The sequence below is a fragment of the Brachyistius frenatus genome, unplaced genomic scaffold (genome assembly GCF_029030835.1).
Source record: "Brachyistius frenatus isolate BFR_SWC_R1_liver_20210118 unplaced genomic scaffold, ASM2903083v1 Contig_4, whole genome shotgun sequence".
In the NCBI taxonomy this organism is placed as follows: domain Eukaryota; kingdom Metazoa; phylum Chordata; class Actinopteri; family Embiotocidae; genus Brachyistius; species Brachyistius frenatus.
The window spans coordinates 3,791,549-3,811,131 of NW_027210603.1; the positions used below are offsets into that span (position 1 = coordinate 3,791,549).

The 19,583-nt window shown below is 39.8% G+C and overlaps 2 protein-coding genes across 2 annotated transcripts in view; both read right to left on the reverse strand.

The window, feature by feature from the left end:
- Nucleotides 1-231: 231 nt before the first annotated feature.
- Nucleotides 232-11,054, reverse strand: tgm2b (transglutaminase 2b). Its single transcript, XM_069711211.1, has 13 exons — nt 10,928-11,054; nt 7,549-7,728; nt 6,361-6,579; nt 5,605-5,723; nt 5,003-5,131; nt 4,668-4,845; nt 4,374-4,506; nt 3,532-3,635; nt 3,185-3,424; nt 2,231-2,506; nt 1,989-2,149; nt 1,685-1,821; nt 232-1,059 (listed from the first exon to the last, which is right to left on the reverse strand). Exons 1-13 carry the CDS (start codon nt 10,935-10,937, stop codon nt 912-914), a joined length of 2,034 nt encoding a protein of 677 aa, XP_069567312.1. The 5' UTR covers nt 10,938-11,054; the 3' UTR covers nt 232-911.
- Nucleotides 11,055-13,064: 2,010 nt separating this feature from the next.
- The window catches only part of quo (quattro), a 28,628-nt gene continuing 22,109 nt past the window's right edge, over nt 13,065-19,583 (reverse strand). Inside the window, exons 15-24 of the mRNA XM_069711196.1 lie at nt 19,307-19,556; nt 18,731-18,820; nt 17,897-18,121; nt 16,535-16,705; nt 15,644-15,821; nt 15,120-15,236; nt 14,760-15,014; nt 14,090-14,370; nt 13,782-13,841; nt 13,065-13,621 (exon numbers count right to left, since the gene is read on the reverse strand). Of these exons, the coding sequence (XP_069567297.1) occupies nt 13,803-13,841; nt 14,090-14,370; nt 14,760-15,014; nt 15,120-15,236; nt 15,644-15,821; nt 16,535-16,705; nt 17,897-18,121; nt 18,731-18,820; nt 19,307-19,556 (1,606 nt within the window). The 3' untranslated portion in view covers nt 13,065-13,621; nt 13,782-13,802. The remainder of the gene's footprint in view (nt 13,622-13,781; nt 13,842-14,089; nt 14,371-14,759; nt 15,015-15,119; nt 15,237-15,643; nt 15,822-16,534; nt 16,706-17,896; nt 18,122-18,730; nt 18,821-19,306; nt 19,557-19,583) is intronic.

Here is a 19,583-nt window from a genome sequence, read left to right on the forward strand (position 1 = left end):
CATTACCAAGAAAAAGAACATATGTGAAAGGTTACAGGGGTTACTTTTCAGAAAATTATGAATATTATGTAATATAGTTTATGTCCCTCCTCTAAGAGTTTAATCAGTAGTGAAGGATTTATGAGGGAGAGGGGTTTATTATGCTCTGTTGCAATGGCAGTGCAGGTTTTTTGATGTGATGTGTGTCCCAGGAGCAAGGAGAGAAAAAGAAGATAGTGAGGTGGAGAGCTGTTTAAAATGAATGTATCTTTATTATATTTATATATGGTGGCGTGTAGTGAAACACAAAGAGTAGCATGTTTACAGAGGGTGGAGAAGCTTTCGTATTATACTGCAGAGGAATGTTTACAGGCTTACATTTATCACTGCTGTCTAACATGATCTCCTGAGCAGATAAAATATTCATGATCAGTTGATAACAAGTGAAACAACCTCACAACGACCACATGCTACTTTACCTTTGTTGAAAGTGCAAACGTACAGAATGTCACATTAAGTGCTAAAAAAAAATATAATGTAGACTTTGCATTCCTGCTCTTATTTACGACAACACAAAGATGATCTCCAACAAGTTGCAACACCATCACAAAATAATGAGGCGTATAACGACACTTTTAATCGTATGAAATACTACATAGTACTTGATATACTAATCATGACTTCAGACTTTGAGAAGAAACAGTAAATATTCCGTTTTAAAGTTTTGCATGCACATATTTGATTGATGCACATTGCCTTAATGAACACAAAGCATTCACAAGTCACATTAAAGTATTCACGGCTCTGAGCAGAAAAGCATTTTGAGTGTTAAGCTCTGTGCCAAAGAGGGAGCGTGTGCTTCTCTTTAAGAAGTTGGACAGTTTACAGTTCAGAAAAAATGCCATCTATTAGACTGTAAAGGCGGAAAGGTTTTATTTTCCAATGATGACGTTCCTGTAGCCCTTGACGTGACACAACTTGTTACTGTCAAAGTCGACCACCAGCTTCCTCATTCCAGAGTGGTTGGGAGTGAAGTAGATTTTCACCTTGGCATCTTCCCCAGGTCCCACTGAGTCCAGCCTGTAGTAGAAATACTTGAATATTACTTTTACGACAGAAACAGGAGGACTTCATCACAGTCCTCTGATTGCATAAATATTTAGTCCATGAGTTCCAATTAGAAGTCATAATACTTTTGACTGTTTATGGAGAAGATGCCGATGAAACGGCAGCATTTGAACTGCTGAGTAGGAGAGTTTGACCAAATATCTGAGTGGTGATTAAAATGGATCATGTCTCATCATGCGTTTATGTAAAGTAATTGATAGGCCAATCTTTACTCAGTGGATAAGATCATATCATACAAATGTAATCATTGAGTGATTGTTGTCAAATAATGGCAGGACACCTCACTGAAAATGAATTTACTGCTTTCTCTCTAAATCTCCTGTCCTCTCCAGTGAACTGTATTTTCTGTCCTGACTAAACAGCATCACTTCCAGCCAGATCGGGATGCTGCACCAAGACCACAGCAACAAATCATTAAAACAAAAGAATGTAAACGTAATTTACATTGCCATTTCCATTACACAGTGATGATTTCCAAAAGGCCTGGAGGTCCTTTCACATAGCTTCTTTGTCTCAAAGAAAAAATATTTGAATGACTCTAATGTTTACTAGATTGACAACAAGGCACTCATACAACCTCTCCGAGATGACGTGCCCAGCGGTCAGGTTGGCCCCCTCGATGGTGAAACAGCAGTTCTCCAGCGTCTCCGGCAGAGGATTTTTCAGGGTGATCTCTACGGCCAGCTTCCGATTCTCCTTTGGTTCACCCAGGATCTGCAGAGCACAGCCTGGTGTTAGTTAATCTCACACTAAGTACGCCACAGTTTTGGCTTGGCCCAAGCGCTTTTAATAAACACAATCACAGATGTTGGTATTTCAATATACCTGAGCTAACATGCTCTGCAATGGGCCACAGTTACAGCGTGTATTGTAGTACTCACTCTGATTTTTATTTCAGGATCGTCCAGGACAATGTTTCTCACTGCCCGAGTTGCCTCTCTGGTGCTGTAGTCCATCAGCAGAGCAGCCAGACAAATTAAGTTGCCCTCAGTGAGAAGGCCACCGTACTTACAGTAGTTAAGCCTGAGTGGGATTCGCCTCTCTACAGGAACACATACGATATATTTTTTAAACTCAGTGAAAAGACAAATGTAGAAAGATTCCCATGTAACTGCCACATTACCTGCTCCTGGCGAGAGCTCCACATTGAGCAGATCTTTAAAGCCACAGTTTCCTCCCAGAAACCCATTGTAAGTCACAGTACTGGACCCGAACACCAGGCGACACTTCTTGTCGCTTTGCGTGTTGTTGGTGACCACAGCAAAGACGTCGAAGTCGCAGCCCTTTTTCATGTCTGATGTCACCTTGATCGCGAGGTGCAGGCCTTGATTCTGCTGCTGATGGAGCAGCTTGTTTTGGTGGTTGGCCTTCTTGAAAGTTCTACGTTCTTCATCAGATCCTGAGGATATGGAAGCAAATGGGTTAAAAGTTAATTGTGGTTAGTTGTGAGCCAGGACCAGATGTCACTAGACTCGTGCGGACAGCCAGGAGTGTGTTGTCTGGGTGAATGTGGTGAGCGACACTAGGTTGTCTGGGTAGGAGTGAGGTCCAGACTGGGGGGTGTTTTTGACCACAATGCCTGTCAATGTTATCTATGATGCTTTGCAATGCCAACCGGCAGTCTACGCCGGCTGCAGCCTCGTAAGGAGTTCTGTAATTGTAGACTAAGGCAACTTGGCCCTGGTGGAGGTGGCATTTTGCACCTTGGGAGACCTGCCTGGAAGAGTGATGAAGGGCAAACTGCAGGGTAAGCAAAAAGTCAAAATTTTGTGTTGAAAAGTTAAATGCAATTTGAAAAAAATTCCAAGTCAGGTATGGCCCTTGACTTTATCTGGTGGTACTCAAAAAGTACCAGAAACTATCAGAAAGTCAGAAAGTTTGTATATAGTTAATTACATCTTTTATAGTGTGTTTAAATACCATAAAATATTTAAGCTAGACATCAACTCCACTTGATGATTTAATCAGCACCCTTCTCATAAGTTATTTGATATGAGATTGTTTGCATCATTTTGCTCTTAACAGAAGTTAATTAGTCTGGTTTGTCTTCATATATGCGTCTAGTAGTGCTCGCTACCTTCAGGGTACTTGTAGAGATGAGTGATGTCCTCTCTGGCGTCGCTGCCCACCCTCTTGGTGCTGATCTTCTGCCCCACTGCTGTGGTGGTAGTGACATTCGATGTGCTGCCATCTTTTTTCTTTATGTATGTGATGACATCGGCATTAACCTCAGCAAACACAAAGGGGGCGTCATACTTTAACGTGAGCTCCCCCTCCTTGATGGCCCTGACAGGGATGGGGCCACAGCAGTACACTCCTGAGGGAAGAGGAAAATGCAGGATCAAATATTAATAGATTAGTGAGCATCTTTCTTAATTACAAATAAAACAGTTTTACAGGTTTGTTAATTTGAGCTTTTGTTACCTTCACTTTTCTCCTGAGGTGTAGGGTCACTGGCCTGCCAGCCATTAAAGTCTGGCTTTAAGTCGGGCCTGGTCATCCAGCTCTCTACCCAGCAGTGAAAGTTCCTGCCGATAAAATACACACCATCAGGCCCACCGCTACAGTAAATAAAGACACACCATATCTACACTTGTTCTGATGTTGTTACTGTACCAAAACTGCCATAAACTGGTAAAGTCACAACTGAAGTTCTGCCCATTAAATCTCTGCTGTTCTAAACCCATGGGAAGTGCTTTTACACACATATGGTATTTCCTATTGAATTCCTGAGCAACGTTTGTGTTTACTGTCCTTTAATTTCAGAATACATTGTCTTTTTGAAATACTACACAGTAGTTTCCTATTTTTACTGAAATATATCATCTTCTAATTAATTTCCTCTGCCTGCAGTATAACATATACCAAGGAACCAAAACATTATGACCGCATTACAATTAATATGCTGTTGGTCTTTTGCGTGCCACCAAAACAGCGCCCGCAAGCAAAGACATAGACTGTACCGGAACTTTAAAATTGCTCTGTGGTATCTGGCATCTGAATCGCCTTCTATGTTTCAACTTGGAGTAGCGTTATATAAGACTTGGTAATCCTTACTGAGACCCAGCTGTCTAGCCATTGTCAAAGTCACTCAGGCCTGTACACCTGCACCTATCTCCTGAATCCAACACACTGACTACGAGAACTGTTTGTTCAATCAATGTCCAATAAATAAAGGCGTATGCTCTGGTTGCATGATAATAATTTGCATTATCTGTGAGTGGTCATAATGTTTAGGTTTAAATACAACTTTAATGAGCTCTCACCAAATCATGTCTCTGGACCGAATGAGGTCTCCATTTTCGTTGATGTAGCGTTCAATCACCATGTTGCTGTTTGTGTCGTGGGCAGACAGGAAATTGGTGATGACACGGCACGGGATGCCCAGAGCTCTGAAAACTAACAGGGAATAAAAACAACTTATTGAGTATTAGGATAGTCAAAGGAGAAGCAAAATCATAGCTTTGTTTAAATGTGTGGTGCTACATCGTGTCTGCTTGATGACAAATAAGTGTGTTTTGTAGAGATAAGCTACGGAGCTCAGTTCTGTTCTATCTTACCCGAGCAGGCCACTGCTGCAAAAACCCAGCACTGTCCGTAGCGAACAGGCTGGCAGGCCTGTGCGTCCCAGTTGCGCAGAATCTCCACACTGCCCCTCCAGGCCATGGGGCTCACACCTCCTTCATAACCATCTGTCCATTTTCCCAGCAACACCCCTTTGTCATCATTACAATTCACCTGCCAGGAAAAGAAATAAAGTGTGAAAAACGTTTTTCTCATGAAATATAAGCATAAATTTCAACTCAACTTATTTGTAAAACACGCATAAAAACATCTCTGCAAATAAATAATTAAGAGACAGAAAAGAACAAATTAGAACTGAAATATGGCATACCATGGCACTCAGCACTCGGGATACGTAGATGGGATTTCTTCTCCCTGAGTGGTCTTTGCCAGGATTTCTCAGGCATTTAGGATTCATATCCAGAATCCTCAGACAGACATCCAGGATTCCACTTTCAAACTGTACCAAAAAAAACAAAGACAATTTCCTGCTGATTATTTGTTTATCAGTGATGAAAGTATACACGTGGAAAAATAATCAGAATATAATTTTGAGAACCTTTCAACAAAAACCGCCATGAATACACAGCAAATGGGATGTTTAAAACTGACATGCAGTGAAGCTTCAACAGCTGCACCAGTAATGCTCTCGTAATACCATGTGCAGAGTGTAATCAGATATAAAAGAATAAGCCTACACTGTCCACTGTCAGATATACAGTAAATATCTCTGTTAATTTCAGTGACAGATGCTCAGAGATGATTGTGTTTTTTTGCAGTTTCGTAACACATCATGAATCCCTTGACAAGTGGAACATTTCTTGTTATCAGGATAAGCATAATTTAAACTCCCTCACCGCTCTGGCACGACTTTGGCTAATCTGATTGGCTTTGTGTATGATGAAGTAAGGCTAACAGTGTTGGTGTTGGTACCTGGCCAAAATTCCAGGGAGTTGTTTGGGGATATTTGTGATCGCCTTGAAAAATGATTCCATCCTGAGACAAAACGTACTCCTCCAGACTCTGCTTATTGTCCATATAAACTGCATCCCCTGTTGGCAGGAAACATCACAAACGACACAATTAATGTTCTAATACCTAACGCATGTCCTAACTGGAACAGGACTGTTGATGTCGCACCTGTGTTAATTTAATGGAAACTAAAAACATACTTTCTCGGGTTGTAATCATTGACTTTATTCATAGCATTTAAATTAGAAAATTTCCACTTAACCTTCAAATTTCTTTGCTCTTGTGCAGGGACTATAAGAAGATACATTCACAAATAGTCTGACAAATAACCCTCAGTAAAACAATGTTATTTTATTTCACTTTGTTTTTTGTTTAGAGTTAAATAAACCACATATAGCATTTTAATTAATGAGCTTTGGAGGTGGTAGTACGTGGATTTAGTGACCTTCGTCCAAAGCAAGGCTCACTTTTTCCTGTCTTTATGCTAGGCAAAAATAACTAGCAACTTGGATCACATGTCCCAAAATGTTGAACTATTGCTTAAAAATCACACAATAATTCCTGGACTAAACCACGAGTGCCCTCTATATGAACTCTTCACCACTGCTCCTGAATAGTTCCCATCCTGAGCCCACTTTGTTATGAAACATGATCATGAAAGCAGTATCTGCACAGGATCCACTTCACGACAGCTTGACGTATGGTGTGTTTACCCACCTGAACACCAGGGGTTAAAAAGCAGAATGAAGTCGATCCTCCCGGACTGGCCCAGGGTCAGGGTGTAGCGACCTATGGGTGCGTCAGGGGCGGAGCAGATTGACAGGGCCACCATGTCCCCGGGAGGACTGGTGACAGCGGCGCTCCAGTGGGAAGTGTCCACGTTGGCAGACAGACCAAAGGAGGCCCTGGTGCCATACTGCTCAGAGGGTTGAGGACCTGCATGTAACAGTAAATACAGTTCAGAGTCTGAAACAGGAAGCCAAGAGATCTTCGTGAAACATTTGTGTCTGGGGAGTGAAAACTCAAGAGTTTTCCCAGCCCGAGCTAAAATTATTTCAAACATCTCTGGCATCTCTTCTCATGCATGGATTGCATAGCTGTGTAATAGCTCCTTGTTTAAAACCATTTGTCATTGAGGTCTGGTAAATCTTTCGCTGAATACAGCCACCTAAGGCACCAGCAAGCTTTTTGATCACTTCCTTTACATTGGGTGGGATAAAGGCTCCTACTGGAAAACATTAAAATATGCTTGACCTTAAATGGTTATCTATGATAAGCAACATTTCCTGTTTAAAGCGTTGCATACAATGGGGTGCAACAGTTGTCATATCATAGTCCTTCACAAGAAGTTTATCAAAACAGTAAAAAAAGGAAAAGCAACAGATATTTTTTTTTATCAGTGTTTGTATTCAGAAGTTAAAGAAGTCTGGGGCTCCCAACCAAAACAGCAAAGTTCATCGAACTATCCTTGAACTATGACGGAGGACTTGAAGTTGACAATGGAAACAGGAACACGCCATCTCACAGCTACTGTAAGTATGCTCACAGTCAAAACCAATAGCAGTATCACTGAACAAGGGGGAAAGTACTTTCCTTTCCTTTCCATCAACGTTACTGCTCCTTTTCCCTTCTCATCTCTGAAAAGGTAACGAGGAAAATAATGTGAACAGAACCACACAGTAGTAGGTGGGTCCAGTGTGCCCCTGACTTCCTGACTGAGAGGACATAGCTACAATGCTTTTCCTTCACCACTCTGACACACACTTTTCCAGTTATATGAATTTTGTTTAGATGTATTGTTCAGTGCAAATGACCATTATACCAGCAGAAATGTGTCTGGAGGAAAAATACTTAAAATGTATATAGTATAGTGCAAGAATTAGTGGTGGCAAAAAGGAGCAGCACCTGTTTCTGCAACGCAGTCGAGAGAGCTGACTCCCGGCTGGTAGCTTCCAGAGCGAAGGTACAGGCTGATTGTGAACGGCTGGCCTCTCCTCACAATGAGACGATCCACGCCGTTGAGATCGGTACGATGGTCAGTGTTGTTAAACTGGCATTCCAGGTTCCAGCGATCAACGTCCAGAGCTTAAAAGGAAAAAAAAAGAAAGAAAGTCGGTTGTCATTTAAAATATACAGCACAGGTTAATTTTAACCACCATTTTAATGGAAGTTACTGTTATTCTCTAAAAAAAAAAAAATGTTTTACTGTTCGGAAGGTTTGTGCTATTATTATGTTACAGTATTTTTAAAATACTACATACTACAGCAATAAAAAAAAAAAAAGTGTTTTATTATAATCAGTGAAATTTGTAAAGCACATGGATCTGTATTTAGCTCATCAGTCCCATTCTTGTTTATTATAATAACAGAAAAGGAGGAAAATATAATCGTACGTTTATGGAGCACTTAAAATGCCACAACAAAGTGCAAGTGGTGAAACCTGTGTACATTGAGGGATTTAATAAAACATTTACAAGGTCAAACAATTACAAATAACATTTTTATGGTGAATTAACCAGAAAACTGTGGTTTACATGCATCTGGTTTTCCGTTATGTTGCAGCTATGAATGTGGCCTATATATATCCTACTTTCTTTGCTGCTTCTATTTTATAATGTCTTCACTTTCCTGACTGATTCAATATTAGGGAAAGGTTGAATTTGTTAGGTTCACTATTAAGATAAAGTGGTTGAAAAACAGTGAACTGCAGGACGCTCAGACATTTTCTGAATAGTAAGATCAGTTTGTTTGACAGGTCTTTCTGTACTGATTTAACCGAGGGTAAACACAGACAGACAGTCCCTCCCTGCACACTCCCACTCTCCACAGCCCGTTGTGACTAAGAGAATCCCACCCTCTGATTTCCTGTTTTCAGGAGAAGTTAAGGTCCTCATATAAAATCCCCCTACAGTCTTTCTGCAGCTGTCCAACTACTGGGCGGGCTGCTCCGTGACATGTCAGGAGGTCAGCCTCACTCTATATATTATGCTTTGGTGTTGAGCAAAGTCCTGCAAACAAGCTTGAGGTGTTGTTGTCGAGGCTTGGCCAAGATTAAGCAGGAAAGACTTCTTGTTGTTTTATATGAAGTCCATGGGGAGTCATTCCTCTGTATTTGTCCTGGCTCTGATGTTTTACTGATTTTGACCTTGTTCCAGGTCTTAACTGAAGACTTGTTGGCGTAGTGTGCATCTATTCTGGAACAGCTGGAGATTGTTGACAGACGGTCATGAGGGCTTTGCTGTTTAGTCTGTGCATCACTCCCAAGTTATTTAACTCAATTTTTTATATTTTTCTATCAAAAAATATGAGCTTCGCACTGGAGCACAGGCATTATTTAACAGTTTCTTGAGGGACCATCTGGGGAAAAAAAAGTTTTACTGTAAAGGCAAGAGAATCCAATAAAACAGATCCCCGGCTTACAGAATGTGAAAACCATTACTGGGATTAAAAACATGAGAATTTGTGACGCAAAACCTTCAGAAACAACAGGCAAATGACATCATCCTTTCGATAGTGATCTGGGGGCCTTGTTGCGGCTACATAATTGATATGAATGAAAATGTATTTTGATTTGCTTCCTAACTGCAGTCTAACAGAGGGTGTCGTTTAACTTTAAGCAGTGATGCAGTGCCAGATGGTATGCATGTGCAGTGCAAAGCAAAATTGAAAACATGTCGCTTGCAGTTTATTCTGTAGGGTTACGTAACCTGTAGCCGCACTCCAGTGTAAAATGGTCAGGCAGAGATTTCTGAGCCTTCTGCCTGCCTTCCTCACTAACCTTTACGTACTATACATGCCCGCGCTACATGAGCTACATCACACAGGGACTGTCTTAGCAGCAGCAGCACTGAGGCCACTAAGAGCCTTGCAAGAAAATTTACAAAATCTTGCGGGTGACAACTGGGTAGTAGCTGGTAGAGTAAACACTATTTTAATCCTGGAAAAATAAATATGCAAACACTGAAGTAAAAGAACTTTTCAGTCTTCGAGACAACACCCATGCTGACTTCAGATCTCCATCACAAAGCACTTTCAGTTTCAAATGAACATTTTGTGTTTGTCTAACAGTTGGAAAACAGGTGTCACTTATTTACCAGAGAGACATTTATTCTACGTGGTGGTGGTGTCAGGATGTCTAACAAGGTTTTGTTCATATTTGTATTGAGACTGACTTTTAAAATCCAGTAATGTTGAATAAATAAATACATTTGTTATTATTCAGACTAGGTTTTTCCAGTTTTTTAAAGCTTACTGTTGAATACACGTACTGTTCTTCAAAAAAGTGTCCAGCAACCCTCCCCAGATATTTTTTGTATGATACACCTTTACACTGCACACAGGGAAGCAGGATTTTCAGATTTAAGTCATGATTCAGAGAAAACCTGGACATTTGGCATGCTGTTTGGGGAGTTTTTAATGTCTTTTCACAGATATATATCAAACTATTTGTCGGGTAGTGTGTGTGCTATCAAGTGGAAGCACCAGCTGTTCTCAGCTGCTATTATAATTGTTGAAGTCCCAGAGCAACAATTATTTATAACACAAACATTTTCTTAGGGCTTCAGATCTCTGAACTTTCACTGTAGCACTGCGCTGCTGAATGATGATGAAACCTGAAGGTGATGACTAAACACACCATGACTGCATCTTCAGAAAAAGTTTGACCTTCCTGCATATGAACTTGTCAGTCAGTGATTAAGAGAAACTGTACACACCATCAAAATATACAGTGTTACATTTAAAGTAACAATAACATAAACATCCACATTGGAAATAATGGGATGAAAACAATAAACATGGTGAACCGATTTGAATAAATCCATTAAGATTATGTAACTATGAAATCTGCAATGATTAGTTGAATAATCGATTAGTTGATCAACAGAAAACGTATTGCTACTATTTTAATATTCAATTAATTGTTTCAGTCCATTTTTTAATTCCTAAATTTTGGTTTTAGAGATTATAGACTGCACCATGGGCTGAGAAACAATGAACTGCAATTATTTTTCTTTTCTTTTTTTTTTCATTTTCTATATTTTAAAGACTAAACAGCTAATCGATTATTAAATAAATACTCGTCAAATAAGTCAATCATGCAAACAATCGTTAGTTGCCGAAGCCAGTTTTTAACCATTTAATTAGATTATTACCGGTCGAGCCAAATAAATAGTAAATAGTAGCAAATAGTTTCCACTTGTTACTTCAAAGACCACTTCAAGACAGGTCGGATAATAAAAAAAATATATATATATATATAAAATAGAAGTAGGAGGCAGCTTACCTTTAACCATGACTGACTCCTGCTGTGTTCTTTTTCTAAACTTTAACTTGAGTAATTCTCGAGTTCAGAGGGGAAAGTCGTGTGTCACTGCTGCTACCTCGGTCTTATTTGTAGTCCTCCCCTGCTAGTCAGCCTGATGGTGGGTGTGACGCGACCCTCCCCTACACAGAAAAAAACGGCAAGCCTTGGCTCGAGCGCTCACACGCACACACTGTAGCTCTATCTGTACATCCTCCAGTGATTCACGCGCCGTACGTCATGACACGGTGCTATTCTGTGGAAAAGAATTACAAGCTCACTCAAAATGTGTTGACCTTATGTGTAAATGTTTGTCAAAAGAAGCCTATTGCAGCGATTTCTGTACCGGGAAATGGTCTTTTAATAACTAAGCTAAAGCGTGTGTGCAGTGGCCAAGTAGCCCTATAGTTTCAGTGCAAAACAAAAGCAGGTTATTTTATGCAGTTTACAATTGGGTTATGAAATTTCAGGTGACATCCTGTGAAAACACGTAAAACAATGCCTCTAGCAAGCATTAAGTGTGTTTTCAATACATGTAACTCATTTTCCTGCGCTAAAGAGCTTCATTGTTATCCGGACCGTAATGTAGGCTATATGCACTATGAACCCATTCTAGTTCATTTCTAGTCAATTCCACCTACACAATCCTGCTGTACTCTGCTGGTATCAGTCCGCTGCTGAAAATAGTCCTCAGCAAAGACTATTTACTCCCATTTTAGTAACATGTGCTGTAAACTACAGTTCCCAGCTATCTAGGAGGGGTTACTGAAACTTTTTAAAAATGAAGCTATATATCTGTCAATTTAGTTTTTTTGATTTAGGTCCTCTGCAGGAACCAATGGGCTTGTTGTTGAATACCACACTCAGGGTGAACACACTGAGAAAACAGTGCATTTGTTGCTTTTGGTGTTTTTAAAACAGCTTTGGGTAATGAAAAAGTAATAGAATAAGCCTAATCTTTTAGGAAGGGCTAAATCAGCTATCAATCAAACGTGCACTTAACTATGTCACAATAATATCCTGTAATCTGTACGCACAGCTCACAATGAACCGCTGCATCATGGAAAAATTGCATTAGTTCATAATTAGCTACAAAATGTTCAAAAGGATAAATTGTGCAAACTGTGTTTGAGGTCGCTGCTAAAGATCCGTGGTTTCATCTTTGGTGTTTCATGCAAAAAGCCTGCCCTGTGCCTCTCCGGGCATGAATCTTGGCTCCAGAGTTGGGCATTATGTCAGGAATGTGATTTCAGTGATTAATAAAAGTGAAGCCAAAACAAGAGCTCAGTGCAAATCCACACAGTGTGGTTGAATGAGATGATTTACCAAAGCAGACGAGGCTACTTCAGAAAACTGCGAGATCTGACCTTATACTTTTAGACTAAATAATAAAAGTGGGTGTAAAAAAAAGTGGGTGGGGGTTAAAAAAAAGAAAACAACAGAGAAAACATAGAAACAGATGAGGATTTACTGTCAAATCAAATCAAACAATGTGTAGGACAGCTGCGCTCTCTATTAACTGCTGTTTTTGCTGAGACAGTTATGTCCTCAATTAATGGCTCTACATGCCAGCTGTGTGAAACGAATTGCTGAATCACAAGTATATTAGGGACAATCAGTTCCAGAGAAAGTGTTTTTTTTTTTATTGTACATTACATGACAGCCATGGCCTTCAACATAATGGAAGTACCTGGTAAAATTTAATTAGGATTTTCTTTCAAAGTTATTCGTGTTAATGTGAAAATCTCCCAAAACAAATCTCAAAATTGTGATTTTGTGGCTACAAGTTTTCACTTCCTGTTATGCACTTTTTATACGATTAGTATTTTGACCGAGATCCTCTACCTGCTAGGAGTTCAACCTTCAATTAAATACTTAAGGAAAGCATGTGATCATTTTCTGATGGCTCGTTTACTTTCATTCAATCATTGAAACACATCTGTATATTAACACAGTATGATAGTTTCTAAGCTTTATCTTTGGTATATATATATATATATATATATATATATATATATAATTCTGACTTTTGATATGTCATTCTGGTTGTAAGTACAGTTGGTTCAGTTTATTGCAAAAATAATGTTGAGGTGTAAATAAAAACACAAAAGCGCACATAAATCATCACTACAACTATTTTGTATTTCCTGTCACAAGTGTCATATAGATCAATATTCATACCAGTAACATAGTTTATACAAAACTTTTAAACTTAATAGAAAAGAAATGGAGTGAACGTGTTTTATTTTCAGAGCAAATAAGTAAAACATAAATGTTTGGACATAAAAGTTGAAATTATGCTTTGATAATTATGGCACCATAGTGATTTAGCCTCATTTTCAAAAAACAGTACATTTTAGTATTGTGTTATGAATAACAAATAAGCACAGACACACAGACTATAGCAACTCTATGATCCTTTACTTGAGCAATAAAACTAGACTGATGTACAGTGCACCTATGTAAAGCCATTACATTTGTCATCATTTAGTTCCGAACACAGAACAATTACAGAACATTTTCTGACCTTTGTTTTCATGAGGATATTAAAAAGAAGCTTTATTTACAGAGTGGTAATAGATTACAGTAACAGCTGGAATAAAGGGATTTCTATTTAAATAGTTTCATCCTCAGCGTTGACACAAACAGACTGTTCTTCATAGGTTTCTTCCAGATCTGTGGAAAAAAATATGAAACATTTAAGTTAACCTTCCATTTTAACAACAAAACAGTTTATTATTCATATTTACAAATGAGCAGCTGAACAACTGCTCAAATCTGTCTTTATTATACGAGTTTAAGAAAGATGGGTGGTATGTAATTGTACTTTATTTACCTTGTAATATTAACACAAAGTTCACACCTCTGTAGACTTTCCAACGCTTGTGCTCTGAACCTGAGAGATTCATAAAAAAAATTAATTATTTACTAGTAATTTTAACAGAAGATTTATTACTGACATGATACAATACATATTTCAAACAAAAAAAATAAGTTACTTTCAGTATAAGCAGGGCAGAGATAGTTTATGGAGTGACTGATAAATTAATCTGTTGGTAATTTCCTATAAAGTTGCTTCATGTACTTTACATTCCCAATGTTTTCAACCATATGAATAATTACTCAAAAAGCTTTTTACTGCACCTTTCCGCAGGGCTGATCCCTGGCCTGGTTCGGTGGTTTGAACTTTGGCTTGGGTGCAACGGGTGGTTGGGTTTTCTCTGACGAGCCTGCCAGAACGTTTGGTTTGTGGGAGACTGCGGCGGAGGCCTCGGCTGGATGAGCAACCGCTGCCTCCTTAACGGAGACTATAGAGGCACAGACCGAAGAGTTGTCCTCCACCTCTCCTCCAACAGCAGAGTGGTAGCTGTGACTGCAACTGCTGAAACCGCTGACACTTTCTCCTGACGACTCAGAGCTGTCCACTGGAACATGGAGAAAACGTTTAGATGGATGTATGGAGGACGATAAGTGTATCAACCAACCAACCCGTGTCATTTAGTGGAGAGAAGAGTTTCCAAACTGCATAGCTGTGAACAATCAGCTTCGTTATTGAAATGTCATTGACATCCTTTAAAAGAATTCTCCTAAACGTTTGACCTTTGACCCCTGACCTTGTAGTATAAGTGCCATCAGGATTGAAACATGAGACCCAGTCACCAGCAAAGCTGTTCAGGGTTCATTCTTAACACTCACAGCAATACAAAGTGTGCAGGTTTCCATGTTCTCTCCAACTGAATCATCTGGTTCATTTAAAACCTCTCCTGAACATTAAAGTGCTCACATTTACTGCGCAGTTGTACTTTTCACTCACGCAGTAAGCTCTGACTTCCATTTTCATGGTCCAGGTCGTCTTCCTCCAGAACTCCAGGGGGGGACACGTATCCTCCAAGGCCCCCTGCAACCACCCTACGCTTTGGCCCACACAAGTACCCCACAGGGGACAGGGAACCCCTTCCAGAGGAAGAGGAGGAAGACGAACTGCTGCCTGAACCAAGAGACTTTGGACGCCCCTGTTGAAGCTTGTGCTTTGACCCACGTGATCCCACAGATGACAGCCCCTTGTTTTCTGCAGGAATCAGGTGAGGATATGTTTTGTTAGAGGAAGTATAATGAGCTGACAAGCCAAGAAGAGATTGAAAATGATCACACTATATCTGAATAAAATAATTACCTCTTCCCATCAGAACATAGCTGATGGCCCTGTCGTTAATAGCTGCCTCACTGGGCTGGATGTCCATGAAAGGCTTGTTTCCAATACCCAAGAACACTCTCTCCTGCATACGGACCTCTAAAAACACATGTGAAATCAAAAAATATTTGTTACTCATAAGTTGAATACATATTGACAATTTAAATTTGACTGTTAGTGACTTTGAAATGTCAAAAAAGATGTTTTATTGTAAAACAATTCTACAAGTAGATCTGCACTTTTGGTTTTCTGTCTTTTTTCATATTAACCACAACAAAATTCAGTCAAATATCTGCTCACATAGAAGTGCAGATGAATGAAGTATAGACATATCAGTATCCAGCAAAGACCCCTTATTAAATGAAGCTGGCATGTAAACAACAACCTTTATTTACATGTAAATTCTTTGAAATATGAAAAAATCTTGTGCTGTTTCTTCAGAATATAAACTGTAACCAGTCTGTTTGCAAACGGTGTGTGTTTGTGTTTGTGAATTGGCACTTCACCTCTGTTGTGTATGGCCTGCTCCCACAGGATCCGCTCCAGGTCCTTGATCCAGGCCGCCTTCACCTCCCGGCTAACTGATTGCAGTGTGTATGTGTCTTGGCTCTTCCTCTTTCTGAACCAGATCTCAAAACACAAGCCACTGTCACCGGTGTTTTGGGTCATGCCTATGTCAGACGTCTAAATACAGACAAAGATAATGTGATCACATGAGACGGTAGTTTGAAATACAGGCCTTCCTAAACTGTGGTTTACTTGAGGCTTCACACGAGTCTTGTTAAAAGGCTGAACAATTTCACACCAACTGGCCCAAGACCAAAAAAAATTGTTGTTATGATTTCATATTTTAGAAATATAATTTGTGGGTTGTTAGCCCCACAGGGTGACCTGACACCATGTCCGACTTAGCGTAAAGCTAGTTTGCTGCAGTCTGATCCGGTGATCAGTGGAGTTTGGAAATGGCCATAAGGTTCAACAACATGACGACGCTCAACTTGAGAGATCAGACAAACCTTTCAGTGTAAAAGAGGAGTTTACAATAAAATGCAACTATTTATTTAAAATATAATTAATGTATTACAATTGAAATCATTTTAGGTTCAACTCCAGTTCCAACTTTCACTTCCACTCCTCCCCTGCTGCATGGAAGTTATTTTGAAGTTCAAGCTTGTGTAAGTTTGTATGAAGCAATCTTTTAGTCACTTGTAAAGAGGAACTGACATCTGATTGATGTGTGTGTGTGTGTGTGTGTGTGTGTGTGTGTGTGTGTGTGTGTGTGTGTGTGTGTGTGTGTGTGTGTGTGTGTGTGTGTGTGTGTGTGTGTGTGTGTGTGTGTGTGTGTGTGTGTGTGTGTGTGTGTGTGTGTGTGTGTGTGTGTGTGTGTGTGTGTGTACCTTGAAGGACTGCTTGTAGATATATGTGTCATTTCCTACGTCCGTCTTTCTGGTCTTGCTAAAGAGAACGAGTTCTTGAAAGAGGAAAATGTGTCGGAAACATTTCTTCTTCCTGAAAGTTACCAAGAACTCATCCTGGCGTATCAGCTGCCCCTGCTCCTTCAGATTAACCTGTCGTACACAAAAGGACCATTCAATGATGTTAATAATGAGCAGTGGTCATTTACAATGCTGTAGTCAACAATAAGTAAAATAAAGTATTGACTTTAAGCTGTAGTACTCCCAATCTGCCTTTGCTCCTAAAAATAATTTGCTTCTTAGTCTCGTTAAGGAAGATATCAAACAACAAAGAAACAACTGTTATCAGCTTTAGAAAAATCTGAACTTCCTTATTATTTTGACAGTGTAACAGAGATCATCAGGTTCACATATTTACCACCAGAACTCCCATTCTTTTATCTCCATTCCTGCTATGTTGGAAGGAATGGAATGTGTGGAGTGCCAGATTCCCCCCACAGTGTCTCCCCTTTAATTCCATGGAACAGATGCTGGAATATTATTTATTTTCATCTAAACCAATCCCATATTAGCACATTGATATTACTCACTACCTGGTGTTCAGTATTAAAAGATGTCACAGTCCTGCCTGTATCTGCTGTCGAGATTCCAAACATATTGCTCAATGCCAGATGAGAGCGAGAAGTCATCATAATTCTTGTTACAGAGCGTGTGTTAATACAGTATGAATGCACTGTAACATATATACACATATACTGTGTTTGTGATATTTCCTGTAAACCATACATTAGAACCCTCCTCTGTTCATTTTGATTGATATATTTACAGAGTCACACAAAGGTCCATCATCGGCTACAATCTGGATAGTCTGGAAAAGGTGGTGGAGAGGAGGACGCTGAACAAACTATTATCCATATTGGATAATCCTGACCACTCTCTCCACCACCTGCTGCAGGGACAGCGGAGCACTTTCTCCAAAACACTCCTCCAGCTCCGCTGTCACAAGGACAGATACAGGAGATCATTCCTGCCGACCACAATTAGACTGTACAATAACTCACCTCTGGCAAAATACATCACATAACAAAAATACTGTTGACTGTGTTTCTTGGTTGTTTGTATATAATATATATATATATACTGTACTGTATATACTGTATATACTGTGCATTTTATATTTATATTGTATATTTTTACTGCTATTTTACTGCTATTTTATTGCTTTTCTATTGTTCTATTATTAACTTATTGTTCTGTATGCTGCTGTAGCGAAAAATTTCCCCTCGGGGATTAATAAAGTAACTACCTAACCTAACCTAAAAGAACTGGTGAGGTCATCCTTACATCGCAGTGGTGGATGGCGTCCATGGCCAGCAGGTTGTTGCCGTGGCGCAGCTGGAAGTGAATGACCTCCAAGGCCGTCTTGACCTCCGAGATCTCTCTCATTTGACCCGGGTCACACTCCCTCATCATGTCCTGCAGCAGCAAGCTGTACTTACTGATACGCTGCACAGGCTTCAACAGGTACGACCACAAATCCATCTTATCTCCCAGCCTCAGCTGCTTTTGCTGGTATGAGAAAAGAGGAGACAGAGCAGTGAGGTCAGGAGGATGTTCATGTGTCCATCAGGGCTGGAATGGAGAATGAAACACTGGTTTGTGCTGCATGTTTTAGGTGGAAGGGGGTGAGATTAAGAGAAAGTGATGTGACTAAAGTGTTATTTTTTAATTTTGTTAATATCTGCTGGTCTTTCAGTCAATCAGTCAGTCATCCAAGATAACTATTCGATGAATTGCCATAAATGTTATGGGATGATTTGTAATAACACTGGTGATCCCCAAACTTTTCATACACAGCCATCATGGATTTGAAATTTTCGGTCTGGCCAAAATAAAACCTAAAAAACGAATGACATTTCCATTTTCCCCTGTGTTTAATGCTAACAAGCAAATTAAGATGGCAAACATTAGATCCGCAGAGTATTAACATTCTGTCATTAACATTTAGCTGAAAGCACCGCCATATCTGAAGCCTCACAGAGATGCTAGCATGGCTGCAGAATCTATGTAATGTTATGATACACTTTATCTCCTCTTTTTATAAGAACATTCACAAATGGCTGCTGAAAAGAGAAATGAGAGAATACAGAGCAAAGGGAGACTGACTGGGATTCTCACCTTGAAAAAAGCCTGTCCATGATTGATGAGCAGACTATCAGACTGTGGTTTGTTCTTGCTGTAGAGGGCGTACAAAGCGAAACTCTCCCGCTACAACAAAGGGAACACATGGTCATCATGATTGTTAACTTAATGTGTCGCAATGTAAAATGTAGACCTTTGCAGGGAGGAGGTCACAGCTGAATCAGCAACAGACTAATTTCCTGGGAATTTGTTCATTGATGAGTACTTGCATGTTATGTATTGAAATAAAAAAAATTCTTTGGAAGCTAAAGAAACAACATCAGTCTACTGATAGGGCACATCTGGAAATGCTGAATTATCATGTTTTTGGTTTAAAAAAGGAAGCTATAGGCCACTACATAACACTACACAGACTAACGTCTGCCAGAATCTGGTTGTGTCATGGAAACATTTATGACTTAAGATTAAAGAAACAGTGTTTTGTATTTATATGTTCTGAACGTTGTTAAAAACACAATTAGCATTTAAAACATTTTCCTCAAGAAAGTGTACCACACCGAGGTGCAACCTATTTGTTTTGAGTACTTGCACAGAAGCACGTGCGGCACCTACATGACGTAGAAAGCAGCGTCCCACCCTCAAGGGTTCGTTCACGCAGCTCTCCAACTCATTCAGGAAATGATGGCGGTGGAAGTCGTGGAGTTTTTCTAAGTTACCGAAAATGCTCCCCCTCTGGCCCCGGAGGTCCTGAGGGACGTCGGCCCTCTCCAACTCGGGGAAGTAGTGCTCGCGAACATAACCTAGAGCCTTCACGTACTCACTCTCTGTGGACAGAAGCTCCTCCATGATCCTCCGTACTTTCCTGTTCCACATGTAGGAAATGAAAAAT